General features: G+C 32.9%; 1 protein-coding gene and 1 long non-coding RNA gene across 4 annotated transcripts; both read left to right on the plus strand.

Annotated features, from left to right (window-relative positions):
* Positions 1-3,006: 3,006 nt before the first annotated feature.
* Positions 3,007-10,632, plus strand: LOC112720578 (cytochrome c oxidase subunit 6a, mitochondrial). 2 transcript variants are annotated; one of them, XM_025771560.2, is made up of 4 exons: positions 3,007-3,270; positions 4,333-4,439; positions 5,696-5,738; positions 8,141-8,421. In XM_025771560.2, exons 1-4 carry the CDS (start codon positions 3,156-3,158, stop codon positions 8,173-8,175), a joined length of 300 nt encoding a protein of 99 aa, XP_025627345.1. In that variant the 5' UTR covers positions 3,007-3,155; the 3' UTR covers positions 8,176-8,421. The 2 variants fall into 2 exon arrangements, with proteins under 2 accessions (XP_025627345.1, XP_072062735.1); XM_072206634.1 differs by lacking the exon at positions 8,141-8,421 and adding an exon at positions 10,380-10,632 and having other exon boundaries at positions 3,030-3,270.
* Positions 10,633-11,480: 848 nt separating this feature from the next.
* On the plus strand, positions 11,481-14,313 carry LOC140176329 (uncharacterized). 2 transcript variants are annotated; one of them, XR_011867428.1, is made up of 3 exons: positions 11,481-11,960; positions 13,522-13,577; positions 13,657-14,313. It is a non-coding gene; the product is annotated as an uncharacterized lncRNA (long non-coding RNA). The 2 variants fall into 2 exon arrangements; XR_011867429.1 differs by having other exon boundaries at positions 11,837-13,424.
* The last annotated feature ends 973 nt before the right edge of the window (positions 14,314-15,286 follow it).

Below are 15,286 nucleotides of genomic sequence, written 5' to 3' on the forward strand. Positions count from 1 at the left end.
CTTATTCTTTATCTTGGACTTAGCATGAGGACATGCTATTGTTTAAGTGTGGGGAGGTTGATAAACCCATATTTTATGATATGTATTGTGTTCAATTCAAGAGATTTATTCAATCCTTCACCCACTTATTCATGAAAATTGCATGGTTTTACTTTCTCTTCCTTATTATGTGATATATGTGAAATACATGTTTCCTATGCTTTAAAATTAATTATTTTAATCACCCTTTATTACCATTCGATGCCATGATTTGTGTGTTGAGTAGTTCAGATCTCCTAAAGCAGGAATGACTTAAAGGATGGAAAGGAAATATACAAAAATGGAAGGAAAGCACAAAATAGAGTTTTTGAAGAAACTGGCAGCGATGCGAACGCATGGACGACGCAGCCGCATGCCTAGCGCGAAAAGACAGCGACGCAAACGCGTGACTGACGCGGACGCGCGCCTTAAGCAAAACACAGATGACACGGACGCATGACCGAAGCGAACGCGTGATAAGGAAAACTCCAGATGACGCGACCGCGTGACTCACGCGGACGCATGACAGACGCCACACACCAGAAATTACAGAAAACGCCCCCAGCAATTTCTGAAGCCCTTTTTGGCCAAGATCCAAGTTCAGAAGGCACAGATTGGAGGTTATGAAGTGGAGGAATGCATCCATTCAAGGATAGAGCTCCAATTATTCACTTTTCATAGTTTAGATATAGTTTTTAGAGGGAGAGGTTCTCTCCTCTCTCTTAGGTTTTAGGATTAGGATTTCTTATTATTTCAATTTAGTATTCCAACTCCTTATCAGGTTCAATATTCCTTTACTTTATATATTTCCCTTTGCTTTCAAATATTCTAATGCTTTCCTTTAATTACTTTTATTGTCAAATTGGCTTATGAACCATTCATGTTTAGATTTGATTTTCTATTTAATATAATTTGAAGTATTTCAGAATTATGATTGCTTTCCCTTATTTACATTAATAATTTGCAATTCCTTCCTTTTAGCTTTGGTTGATTAATTGGTAACACTTGAGTTGTCAAACTCAGCAGTGGTTGAAATTGGCAGATTTCTAATTAATCTAGATCGCTCTAAAGCTAGTCGTCTCACAGGGATTGACTAGGACTTGAGGATCAATCTAATTAGTCCACTTGACTTAACTAAGTGGGATAAAAACCCAATTCTCATCACACCTGATAAGGATAACTAGGATAGAAATTTCAAACTCTCATACCTTGCCAAAAGTTTATTTTACAGTCATTTATTTATTTTATTTGTCATTTGAATTACTTGTTCCTTACTTTCAAAACCCCAATTTACAAAACTCATAACCAATAATAAGAACATACTTCCCTGCAGTTCCTTGAGAAGACGACCCGAGGTTTAAATACTTCGATTATCAATTTATTTAGAGGTTTGTTACTTGTGACAACCAAAACGTTTGTAAGAAAGGAATTCTTGTCGGTCTAGAAGCTATACTTACAACGGGAACTTACTTGTGAAAATTCTAGATCGCGCGAGAGTTTCGTTCTTTTCAATGATCAATATCCAAAGATTTGATTTGAAGTTTTCAAAATTAATTTCAACAACTTGCAAGAAAACATAAGATAAGGGATGGAAACATAGAATTGAGCAATCGAACCCCTCACCGGATGTGTATATACTCTAGTTGCTCAGTATTTAGGGCTTAATCACTCAATTCTCCTTTAATCATGTTTTCTAAGATTTGCTAGTCATCTAACAATGAACAAATACTTGATGAATGAATGCAAATATCATGAGGTCTTTGGAGGGTTGTAATGGGGCTAGGGTAAGGGTAGGCTTAATATGGTTAAGTGGACTTAGTAAATTGGATCTTTAACTCAAGTGTCCCACCTAATCCTATATCAATCATTATACACACAAGAAAACAACCTAACTTCCCATTCATTTCTTTTTTCACATTCACTCATGCATCTTCTTTCCAATTCACACACATATACAACCTTTATTTACATTCTTATTATCATCTCTTTCCTTTTTCTTTTTCTTCTTTTTTTTTAAAAGGTATATACACCAAAATTTCTCTTTTCTTTTGTCACAAAAAAGAGATGCATATATTTTAATTAATAGGTGCATGAGTGTTTACCCATTTTTCCAAAATTTCTCAATGAATATCCAAAGTAAACTTACTATCAATGTTTCCCACAAATTCCCCCACACTTGAGTAACACACACTCCTCAACCCAAACTAATAAAAAAAATACAATCCATGGATATTAATGGTTTTTCGCTTATGGCAAATGATGTGCTTAAAATTAGAACAAAAGGGGAATTAGAGGCTCAAACATAGTTTACAAAGGTAGATGTAAGGGTTGCCCATATGGGTTAGTGAGTTTAATTTCAAAAATGGCCTCAATCATACTAAATGCATTCAAAACATCAAATATATGACATAAAGATTCAAGCAAATCTAAGATCACAATCATAAAAGGAGTATAACACACAAAAACAAAATTTATGGTTGAAAATATACAACCACACAATTAAACCTCAAATCTCACAAGGTGTTTTGTTCTAGCTCTTTTCTATGTTCCATAAGAAAGAATACTTCAAACAAGTTGAAAAACAAGTTTTCAAATCTAATCAATGGAATGCCCTAAAAGAGATTTTTTGAAAATTCTTTGTTATTTTCACCAAACTTATTTCCTATACTAAGCAACATGCAAATATTTACTACTATAAAGCTATAAGCAAACTATATATATATATGCAAAATGCAATAAAAATCTTAACAAATATTCACAAAAAAATATAACTACTAAAAACTAAGGAATAATGCAAAGTGTTGAGAAAGAGAAATTTACACCCCAAAATTACGGATCTTCTCCACACTTAAATATGTGAGAATTAAAAAAATAATAATTTAAAATGAGATTTAATATTAAAAACAATTTTAAACGTAAACAAATTTTAAGAACAATTTTAATTTTCGACCAAAATAATAAATACTAAAATAGTAGTTAATCTTAACTGTAAATAGATTATTTTTTTAAACGAGTCCTTATTTTATTTTGGTGAAAAAAAAAAAACCCCAATATAAGAAGTTTCGGGCTGGTACTCGGGAGGATACCGTGAAAACACGCAGACCGAAAGAGAAGAGAAAGAGTCAAGCAGTAAACGAATGGCGACGGCGCTAGTCCGATCTGGTCTTCTTCGAACCGCCCTACGCGGTGGTGCTCGTAACCCCGCTGCACCTAAGCGAAACTTCGCTTCCTCTGCTCATCACGATGATGCATGTTTGTTCTCCCTCCCTCTCTAGCTATTTGTTCATTTCCTTTTTTTTAGGGTTTAATTAAATTAATACGCAAATAGCTCTCCTTATCAGGTTTATCTCGTGGAAGCTGTGTTAAATTTCGTTGCATTTTGAGTTTCATAACTTCAATTTGGGCAATGGGTTTTTTGTTTATGAGATTGATCTATAGTTCGCTCTGATCTTGAAGCTTTTGCGTGTTTGCGTTGGTTATTGCTCGTTTTGAAATCGATTTGCGCATAGTTTCGGTTTTTTGGCCTGATTCAAGGTTTATGCACGCTATTTTTAATTCTGGGTTCTGAGAAATGATTATTGTACATTTCTTTTGGGTTTTATTTTAAATCTGTGTTAAACCCGTAAGAGGTTGCTTAGTTGCATTTACATTTGCATACGTGAATTTAACCTGGAAGACGAGAAACTCGTCGACACGACTGATCCAACTTTGGCTTAATAAAAATAAAAAATTCTTGCGTAGCCTTATTCGATATTCCTAATCTGGATTTTTTAAATAAGTTTAGAAATAATATATATTATTATTTATTAAAACAAAAACTATTTTAAATATTTTATATAATTAAAAAACATTAAAAATAGTTAGAAGATTAATTTATATTTTAATATGAATAAAATATCAAAATATCATTATAATTTATTTAAAATTTTTATATATATGTCAGATCTCGTGTCTTATAAGAATTTAAAATTTGTGTGTCTGCCTGTTGAGTCGTGTGTCGTGTTATTGACAGTGTCCGTACATTATAGCTTGAAGGATTTGTATTGTATTGCTATGTATCAACACGGCTGAGATTAAGGAAGCAAACTGAAACCATTTAGAACTCCACTACCATGATAAGAACTTAGATTTCTGTACTTATCTTTTGAAGTGGTGAATTTTCTGTGATTTATTTCGCGTATCTTTTTGTTTCATGATGAAATTATTAGGTTTTATGTGGCTCACTCACTTAACTTTCGTTTCTTGATTTCTCTTTTATTGTTATGTGTTTTTATCCTTTTTCCCCTCCTCTCTTACTGGACACATTTGCATCAGATGAGACGGCCAAGTGGGAGAAGATTACATATCTAGGCATTGCTACATGCACTGTTTTGGCCATTTATAACCTGTCAAAGGGACACCCACACCACGACGAACCCCCTGTGAGCTTTCCTCTCTACACAATATATAATTGTTTCATTTACATCTTTTTTTTTCTCTCTCTTTTCTTCCCTGTTTTAATGCATGTTTGTCTGCTCAGCTTGTTTAAACTGTTTACAAATAAAAAACTAGGAGGAATATATTAAAAGGAAATAGATATTATTGCAAATAAAGCAGTAAAGGTTCAATTTGGTCATTGAAATTTCAAGCATTCTCTGTTTTAGTGTCTGAAATTTCAAGTGTCAATTTAGTTCCTTAACTGGCACTCTGTAAGTCAGTTTAGTCCTTGGTCATTCAACTGTTAGACAACAATTATTGTTTGCTGATGTACCATACTGCCATGTGGTATGTTGATGTGTCACATGACATGACATAGCAAATAGAAATGGTTGACTAACGATTGACCATCCAATTACTAAATTGGCCAATGGAATGTAATTTCAGGGAGTTAATTGAACCTTCAGTGCATTGATATTCTCATTTTAACTAAACTGGAAAAAAATGCTCAATCTCTGCCGTAATGGGGTAACACCAGTACAATTTTGTCACTAAGGTTCAAGAGAGTTTTCTTAAGTATTTCTGTAGCACAAGATAACAAATGTGAGGATAAATAGAACATTCATGTAACTTTTCAATCCCTGCTCTCAGCCTCTCACCAAGATAAGTTAACTTCATCAAGAGATAATGTCCCAAGTTATTGTGCCGCAAGGCCTTCTCTCAGTATGTGAAGTTATCTCTGAATTAAAATAGCTTATAATTTATATGTAAAGATAGACAGCCTTATTAGGTACTTGTAAGAAGTGATAATGGCTTATATTATTCTCAGTGCTCCTGTCCAGATGAAGGACTTGAATTTGGGGACCTTTGGATTTCCATCGAAGCTTCACAATAAATTACCAAAAACAAGGAGAGGCTTCTCTGGAAACACACACTGCAAATGAATAATAAAATGAAGGGTCTACTAGAAAGCACTCTAATGAATCCTGATATTTTTATCTATGCAACATTTTTGTCTAATTGCTGATATTTACTGATAACATGTAAATGGGATTCTAGCTAGATATTCTCCCTGAAAAATGGATAATTTATATCTGTCACTGTCATGCTCCCCACAATCATTAGCTATTTGTAGCTGTTCATATCGCTTGGTTATGGTTTGTGCCCATGTTATGAAAAGTGGCTATTGAAATTATTTCCATTTTGAAACAAACTTTGAAACAATTAAACTCTAATTTTCTTAACTTACTTTTTGATGCAGGCATACCCATATATGCATATCCGCAATAAAGAATTCCCATGGGGTATGTGTCTTCTATCTCATTCTCTGATATTTATATTGTCTTCTACAGCTGATAGAAGGTTCCCAAAAATGATTCAACTATCCCCCCTGCCAAAATAAAAAAACACCACCACCACACCACCAATTACCTCCGTTGCTGGAAAAATTTAGTCTTATGCTTTTGTTTTATTTGTACTTATGTTGCTGGTTGCATTAGTAATTTTAACGTTTAACAGCCATTTTTGGTATATTAGCATGTTGGAGTTGGTACACAAGGTCTAGAATATATAGTGTGTGTTTGGATTTCAGTTTGCAAACGTGAGTTTGCATAAAATTGATTTTACAAAATTGATTTTGATGAAAAGTAAGTTTGGGTTAACGTGATTTATGTTTGGCAATATTTGTATCAAAATTGATTATAGCAAAATAAATATTGCTTGGATTATACTATTCAAAATCACTTTTAGATAAAAAATTACTAAAAGAGACATTAATTTAAATTATTTTTTTATATACATGCAAAAACAGAACCTAACAAAAATAATATAAAAAATATTTATTATATAAATAAATAAATACAATAAAAAAAATATGAAAGAGAGTACTATAAATTTTATAATGTTAAACAAAAAAAATATTCTATAATTTTTCTAATATTACCCGTACTCTTTAATTTAGTATTATTTTGGACTATAAATTTTCACTATTTATGGCTCTATTGTTATTTATAATTAATTTTTTATTTATTTTGTCTTTTTTTTATAAGATCATAGTTTATATTATACAAAATTTTAATAATAAACGTAGTAAATAATAATTATAATTACAAATTTTACAAAGTCAAAATAAAAAATAAAAAAATTAATATAAAACAAAGATAGAGTACATCAAAGAATAGAAAAAAAATCATACAGATAAAAAATAATAAAAATTTCATAAAACCAACAACATATATCATATGAACAAAAAAATACAATAAAAACTAAATAAAATTCATATGAATAAAATAAATAAAAAAATTTCATACACAACATAAATATAATATAATGTAATAAAAGATAGAAAAAAAAATTCATATGAACAAAAAATAATAAAAAAAATTATAAAAATTAATAAAATACTTAAAAATTATAGCACAACAAAAAAATCAACAATATTTGTCATATGTATAAAAGAAATATAATAAAATAAATAAAAAATTATATAAACAAAGTCAAACAAAAATAAAAAAAATTCATAAAAAATATACATATAAAAAATAGTATAGGAAATGATAAAAAAAACTCATATAAAAATATAACATCAGAAATCGTAACACTAAAAATTAAAATATGAAAATGAGTACTAAAAATAATAAAAAATTAAAATATTCAATTTACTAGTGACTGAAACAAATCTGAACGATTTTAATTGAAAAAAAAATGAAAGGAAGAACTATGAAAAAGTAGAAAGAACTAGAGAGAATTACTGTGAAGCTTATAGTTATTGGTATCTTTTTTATAGAAGAAAATGAGGGGTAAGATTGGTAAAAAAGAAGAAATTTTCTCACCTAATTTTCTAAAAGTAATTATCAACCATGAACGTGAAACGCAGAAGCTACAAATTTTAGCTTCTTCTCAACGTGGGTTCAGAGGCATAATCGTTTTTGCGTTTAGAAAGAAAAAAATTGTCAAAACATAAAAGTAAAACTTTCAAGAAGCTTAAACGCACTTCTTTCTTCACCAACGTGTTTGCCAAACACACCCATAATAGTTGGGTGGAGCAGGCTAGTAGGGTTCTCATGGTTAATTATATGCACCTGTTATCATGTGCACTTTGTTGTTTGTCAGAAAACTTATATTTGCACCTGTTGGCTTCTATTTTCAAAATTAATAGCATGTTGTTGTATTAACTGCCGATTTTTTGGTCTCAATAAAATAATTTATTAGTTCGAGTTATTACCTACATTTGTTCACATGACACTTGTCATTTCTGTTCTGCTTTTGAGCCAGTTACCTCATCAGAATTTGGCATTCGTCTTTTAAATAATAAACATGATTTCTGGTACATAATACTACAGGTATTGACACAATCTTCACTGAAACCTAAATGAATGTATGAGAAGTGAATCATTCATTCCTTTTTAACCTGGCCAAAATTTCTCAGGCACACATAAATATGTGCAAGAGAAGTGTCTCGTTCATTGCTTTATGTGTATGTGTCTGTGTGGATATATATCTCATTTGGTTACACACACTTTTGTCATGAACCTTGTATGAATGTTTTTTTGGCTTTTGCTATTAATTTCTTGTTGTGTTGTCACTATCTTATATTACCAGGGGTCCTGCTAGTAATTCAATAATGATGCTCCTGTTTTCTAGTTTGTTGCTTTGGCCTTTTGAGGTTCCTCATTGTATGACAAGGTTCTTTTGTGATGAAAAATAGGTCCTGATGGTCTATTTGAAAGGAAGCACCACTAGGAATATTGGTGGCTTTTGTGGCTGTGATGGAGCCCTTTTGTCATAGTTTAAGAAACACTGATAGTCGCAATTTCTTATTGTTTGTTGAAATGTGATCTAGAAGATGCACTTGGCAAGATGGTTTTTCTCATGCTTTTATCCCGTGTTTGTTCCTAAGATTGTAAGCAAAATAAATTCGGCAAAAAATTCGATCCTTATTTTTATACCAACGCTTGTTAAGCTGAAAAGAAAATTGTGTTAAATTTTTATGTCGTCTTTGCGTGGGGTCTCATTCATCGTCTGGTCCTCACAATCTTTGAAACGTTTTAGGGTAATTTTAATTATTTTGTTCATTTATTTGTATTAATAATGATATAAATTAGTCTTGATGATTGTAAACTCCATTTAAATATTAATTGATAAACTATTTGGAATGGTATTGTGACGAGGAACTTAGTATACAAAAAAACATTTGTTTTACAGAATATTTCTGAGTAGAAGATAATATCGTTCTAAGGATGATGGTACCAGTCTACTTTGTTAAAATTTTGTTGAGTAAACACCAAACTGGTCCCTGTTCATTCTAAAATAGTACAAGGCGATTTGTATAAAAAAAAAAAAGACTTGTCCCAGTACTTGCACTGACTACTGTAAGTCATGGTGGCCTTTCTGTCATCTCCCTTCCTCAAACTTAACGGAAGAGACCTGTCTGGCATATTGCTGATGTGGACGTTGAGTTTTCATTAAGTGTCATGCTGGCGAATGGGCAATGGGGTTGATTTGTCTCCCTATACGCTCTTCTATGGGCAATAGTCGGGTTAATTTATCTTCCTTTATCCACAAAAAATAATGTCATTTAAACTTATGTTATTTGGGAATGATTCATCTTAGTTGGGATTATCACTTCTCTTCCAAATCAAATAGTTGAGAGTTGAGACCTCTATGACTTACCAAACTCATCCAATGGGCCAACAACTGCTATAACAAATTATCTGCAGAGACAATGGTTGTTGCAAGTTTAGGAACTATCATCAAAGTTTTTCTAGTTTGTGCCAACTCTAGGTTAAAGCCTCCAAGACTTAGGGTACCAAGGAAGAATTAATATTGGATAACTTAGACTTTGCTAGTGTGGATATTAGCCATAGGACTTAAGGACATATGTTTTATTATTTTGGCTATTTATTTTGCTTGTTTATAACCTCAATGAAACAATGCTTTTGGTTTAGGGAATAATGTTCTAATTTTTTTTTTTTTTTTTTTTTTTTTTTTTTTTTGTCTTAGGACTACTATCATTAGGTGTTAATTTGTCAAAGATGGAATGCTTCTTTATTATCCTTATCAATATAATATATGAACATCTATGCTTTCTTTGAAGTTGGAAAAATGCATGCTATAGATATATTAATTTGCTGCTTTGTTGTTTTACACAAATGATTGTTTTATTTCATGAAAGAAATTTTAAAAAGTTAAGTACGATTTTGGTTCTTAAGGTATAGGTCGAAATTGTTTTTTGTCTCCAACCTTTTTTGTATACAAAATTATTCCTAAGGTTTAACTTGATTTTAAAATTGTCCTTTTTACTTAAATTTTAAATTTTATTACTAAATTATCCCTAACTAAAAAATTATAAAAAAAAAAAGAAAAAAAAAGAAAGAGGCGGATGAGAGGGAGAAGGGAATCACATGAGAGGAGGAGGGAAGAAGAAGGGGGGAAGGAAAGGTGGGGAGAAGGGAATCACACAATGGGGGAGGGAAGAAGAAGAAGGGGGAAGGGAGGGTGGCGACGACGCCAACAAGAGAGGACGGATGTCGACGCTAGCAGATTAGCGAGGAGGACGTCTGCCGCGTTGTCATTCTGCTCATCCTCTTCACTAGCTCGCCGGTCACCGCTGCTCCTTGCCGCTGCTCGTCGCTACTCCTCGTTGTTCGCCTCTACGTTCCAATTCTATTTCTGATTAAGTTGATTATTCTGCTTCTGTTTCTGATTTTGTTAATTAAGTTGATTATTCTGCTTCCGTTTCTTTTGTTATTTGCATTGTTAGATTTGTTGATTTTGTTAATCAGATCGTTGTTGTTGACTCTGATTCCATTCCGATTGATTTCATTTTTCTTCTGTTTTTGTTTTGTTTCTAATTCTATTCCATTCTTCTGCTTTTGATATTTGCTAGTTGAAATTTTATTTTAATTTTTTGATATCTGTTAGTTGAAATTTTGTTGAAATTCTAGTTGAAGAAGAAGAAAATGAAGAAGAGATGCTGCTGTGATGGAGAAGAAGAACTGGATATTTTGGTGAAGAAGGAGAAGAGAATTTTGGTCCGAAGGACAATTTTAAAACTATGTTAAACCTCAGGAATGATTTTGTATGCAAAAAAAGATTGGGGACAAAAATAATTTTCGGCCTATATCTCAGGGACCAAAATCGTACTTAACCCAATTGTAAACATTGATCGTAATAATCCATTTTTGTTTATCTTCAAAAGTGTTCCAATACTCAGTGTCATCCCATAACATAAACAACTTTCAAATAATCCAAATATGTCATAAGTTTCCTACACAATTACTTTGAACAAGCTTGTAACTACAACCCACAAAGAAATGCAAAAACACTACATCCAAAACAAAGGCATCTACTTTCATTGATTTTGAATCTACACTTCTTCCACTTATTCTCTAATCCATTTCACCTTTCCTCTAATTCTTTCACTTTATTATCCACCACATGACCATGTCCTTCAAGATTTATCATCAGTTGAATTCGTCATTTAATTATTAATAAATAATATATTACCTTCAAATTTACTGGGGGATAAATCCGATAGTAAAGAATGCGTGAAAAATAAATTCATGGGGCCAAAGTTACTGTTCCGAGGGTTACCTGAAATTGAGTTGCTTTGAGCTTGGACGTGAGGTCCAAACGCCTTTGGATGATTTGCCCAACGTCTCTTGCTGCTAGGATGCCGCCATCTGACGTCTTGGTGAAGATGGGGGATGGTACTTGCAAGGGACTCTAATGCTTAAGTTAGCAACGATTTTAGCAAGTTTTTAGTAGATTGGGTTCGAATTATACCCGAGTGTTAGGGTATTTATAAGTGTAGATGTAAAGTCAATAATTATATTTTAAAGTCGTTTCACCATTGAGGGTGGGTAGTTCTTTTTTGTTAGAAAAGTTGTTCAGATCTCCTTTCTAGATGAGTAGGAGAGATTGTAGGATTTCGTTACTTATTTAAATAAGTAATTCCTAGTCTGACATCATTATGACCGAACTTTATCAGGTCGGGTTGGTGTTTACCTGACTAATGTTTGTAGATTGGGATTTATTCACTTTAGGTCTGGCTGTGTATTGGGTCAAGGTATGAACATTGTCTCTACTTGAAGCCGAGCTTCATGGATTCGGGTTCAAGCATCTCCAAGTCAGTCTTGATTCATGATGATCTTCATCTTATCATGTCGGGTACATCACGTTTCTTGGTACCAGGTCGGGTACTCGACGTATTTTTGAATTTGAACGTTACGTCTTTTCATAATTGTTCGCGCATTTTTTTAGTTACCTTGGTAACCATGCATGTCATCAAATGAGGGGTATTTTTACAATTGTTCCCCTAATGACTATATATAAACATAATTACTTTCTCTTACCTCTTTTTTGTTTCTTCTTCTGCATTTTCCACTTTGACTTTTTTCAGCCTCGCCGTTCACTCTTTTCATCAAGGTTTCTCTACCTTCTTCTTCGTTTTTGTTGAGAAGATTTTGGAGATCGTCCGTTTGTTTTGCTGTTGCGTGCATTCCTTCTTCCTGTTCTTCTTCAAGGTTGGTTTTTCTCTTGTTCTTCTTTACTTATTCATTACTAGTTGATTGTTGTTGTTTGAAATTTGCTGGTTTTCCTGCCAATGTGGCTTCTTGTTCGGGAAAATTCCTATCTAAACTAATTCTTGCTTATTTTCTTGTTTATCGTAAACCTTTGTTATTATTTGCAAGAATTTTGTAGAATCTGAAAAGAATCTGTAGAATCTAGTGGAATCTGATTTTGTGAATTTGTGTCTTTGTTTGTTAAATTTTTTGGATTTTATCTTGCCCTTGAATGGTGCCATTTTCGTTCTGAGTAACGGTGCCATTTCGTATTCTCAGTAAAACATGGTAAAGGTCCTATTTTTTAGAATGGTTTGACCTTTTTGTATGCCGTATTGTTGTTCCAGATTTGTAACTCGTGAATTTTATTGTAGTGACTACTTTCTTTTGTTTTGTACGTATAACCATTTATGTCTCATTCTATAATTCTTAGAATGTCTACCAAAGTTTCGCCAGACTTAGATTAGGTAGAGATTATTGTTCTCTCTACTGTCCCCGTAATTGATAATGAGTATATAAAGAGTTTTCATAAGCAGCATAGGCTTTGTAAAGGGAGGGAGGACGAGGAAAAGTACGAGATAGTGGCCCCTGACCCTGAGGATAGGATTTGCTTTTCCTGACTTGATAAGCTGGAGCACCATTTTATTTCATGTACAAATACCTTTTTATTAGGTTAGGAGTGAGTCTTCCCTTTTCTGACTTTGAACTAAAAATCCTTCATATTTGTAGAGTTGCCCTTTCTCAGCTTCACCCTAACTCCTGAATTTTCATGAAAGTTTATCAGCTGGTTGGTCGGGAGCTCGATCTTCTGTTGTCCTCTAAGATTTTCTTTTAGTTTTTTCAACTTACGAATGTAAGACCCAGAAAAATATTAACTAGTCAATTGATTAATTAAAATTGAGTTGAGATGGTTTAAACCTCTATGTAAGGGTTAAAAAATTTTATAATTTAAAAATTTACCAGTAAAAATTTAACTTAGAAAATTAATTGGAGTGCGAAAATATAATTTTATGAAAAAATGCATACCGGCATTATAATTAATTGTACAAGCTTAAGTTTGTTCGATACTACGTATGAAACAAATAAAAATGTAGAAATAACCAAAAAAAATATTTAGAATAAAAATCGGAACAATTTTCTTTAAAATTTTTGCCTTAAGTGAGGCTAATGGGCAAAAGGACAAAAATGTCCCTCATCCACTTAGCCAAAACATGACACTCTCCCACTCTTTTTCAAATTTCATTCATTTTTGCACAAAGAGAAGAGAGAGCCACGAGACTTGAGAGAAGAGAATGGAGAGAACCCTAACAGTATTCACATACACTTACAAATCTACTTTTCTCTCAAATCGGAGTTCCGATCGACGACACGTTTGCTCCCATGCATTCATCTCATCATCATCTTCAATTCTATCTAACTTTTGCGGTGAGTACTCACGATAACTTTGACCCATTTTTGTTTTTTCACTATATTCGCATTTTGGTACGATGAGGTGTTGAAGTTTGTAATTTTGATGCTTTAGGAGAAACTCCAGCACAACTTCTAGTGGAGTTTTGACCCAAGAGCATGTAAAAAGAGGTAAGGGAATTTTTCCCCTATTTTCTCTAATTTTGTGCAAAAAATCCTAGTGTAAATGCTTGAAAATTGATGTAATTAGATTGAATGAGAGTGATGGCTTGCTTGGAATGAATTGGTGCAGACTGAGTGCTTGGTTTGATTGGGGAGAACTTGGTGGAGGCTTGGGTGACCGGAGAAAGGTTCACAAGGTTGGAAATCGCCTTCAACGGATGTATGGATTTTGGTTTTGGTTAATCACTATATGACGCTATGTGAAAATCTAGGTTAGATAACTGTATGATAATGTTGAATAATTGATGTTGTTGATTGATGATGGTTTAGTTAAATAATTAAATGAATTTATGGTTTGATTTACTATGGATGATTGAATGAAAATTGGGTCGGGAACCAAAATTGGGTGAGCTACACCCATATTGAATAAATTTTTAGGTCGGAGGCCGTGATTGGATAAGTCTTGGTAAGTTTGGCAAAATTAATTGTGTTGTGGTATAATTATTGAGCTTGGAATTGTTTTGAACGATATATGAAATTGGATTTGGATGATAAAAATTATTGAGTTTGAGTTAGAATGTCAAATGATATGATTTAGGGAATGAAAATTAATGTTTGGTGAATAATTGAGTGTTAGATTGTGTTGTGATATGTTATTGAAATTGAATTATTACAAATGAAGTATCAAATTGGATTGTGAAGATTGATTAAGGTTTGTCTTGGAGTTATATGAACATGAGATTAAGAATGAGGTGAAGTAGAGATATTGGTGAGAATGGTTAGTTTTGAGATTTGAATGAAAATGATGTGATTTTGAAAATTGGCATTGATGATTGAGTGTAAGTGATGCATAAGGGTGAGAGTCATGGGTGTTAAAAGAGGAGCATTTGAGAAATGGTGAATTTGAATTATGTAGAAAAAATTCGTAATTTGGTGATTTTAACTCATTTTGACGGGTCATAACTTGGCGCTCGGAGTTTGAAATCAAGTGAACTTTATCTTGAATTAAATTTGGGAATGACTACTTTAAAACCGTCGAAGAATGGAGAAAAAATGAATTTTGTAGCAAAAGATATAGAAGTTTAAAAATTGGTGTCAAAAACTGAAAATTGCAGATTTTGCAGAATTTGGGGCAGAACCAGGTCCCACGCATTTGCACCATGCGTGCGTACGCATGAATTCGAACTCCCGCGTTTGTACGAGGCCTGCGTACACATCGTTTGCAAATTTCCAATTTCTTGAATCAAGTTTCGCACATATGCACGAGGCATGCGTACGCACGACTTCTCTGTTTTTGCTGAGATGTTATTTTTGAACTATTTAGCCTTCCCAGCATATTTGTAACCCCCTTAAATCTCCATATGGAGTTGAATAACTAATTTTCAAGAATTGAATATACTGGAGAAGAATATAATGAATTGAATTGACAAATTCCCGGATAAACCCTTGGTTAGCCGGATGAAATTATTGTGGGAGTGGAGGTTCGTCTCGTCCACGATGAGGATGGTGACTTTTTTCGCTTACGGATAGACAAGTTGAAGTTGAGGATTTTCTCTCTTGTTGTGGCAGACAAGCGGGGTTGAGGGTTCCCTCTCTTGTTATATCGGAAAATTGGATAGAAGGTTGAGGATTTTCTTTGATTCAGTTTTTAATTGTGAAATGTGGCGGGCACTATATCTCAGAGCGAATAAACAAGTTCAGGATGAAGGATTTTCTCT

The sequence above is a fragment of the Arachis hypogaea genome, chromosome 11, assembly GCF_003086295.3.
Source record: "Arachis hypogaea cultivar Tifrunner chromosome 11, arahy.Tifrunner.gnm2.J5K5, whole genome shotgun sequence".
Taxonomy (NCBI): domain Eukaryota; kingdom Viridiplantae; phylum Streptophyta; class Magnoliopsida; order Fabales; family Fabaceae; genus Arachis; species Arachis hypogaea.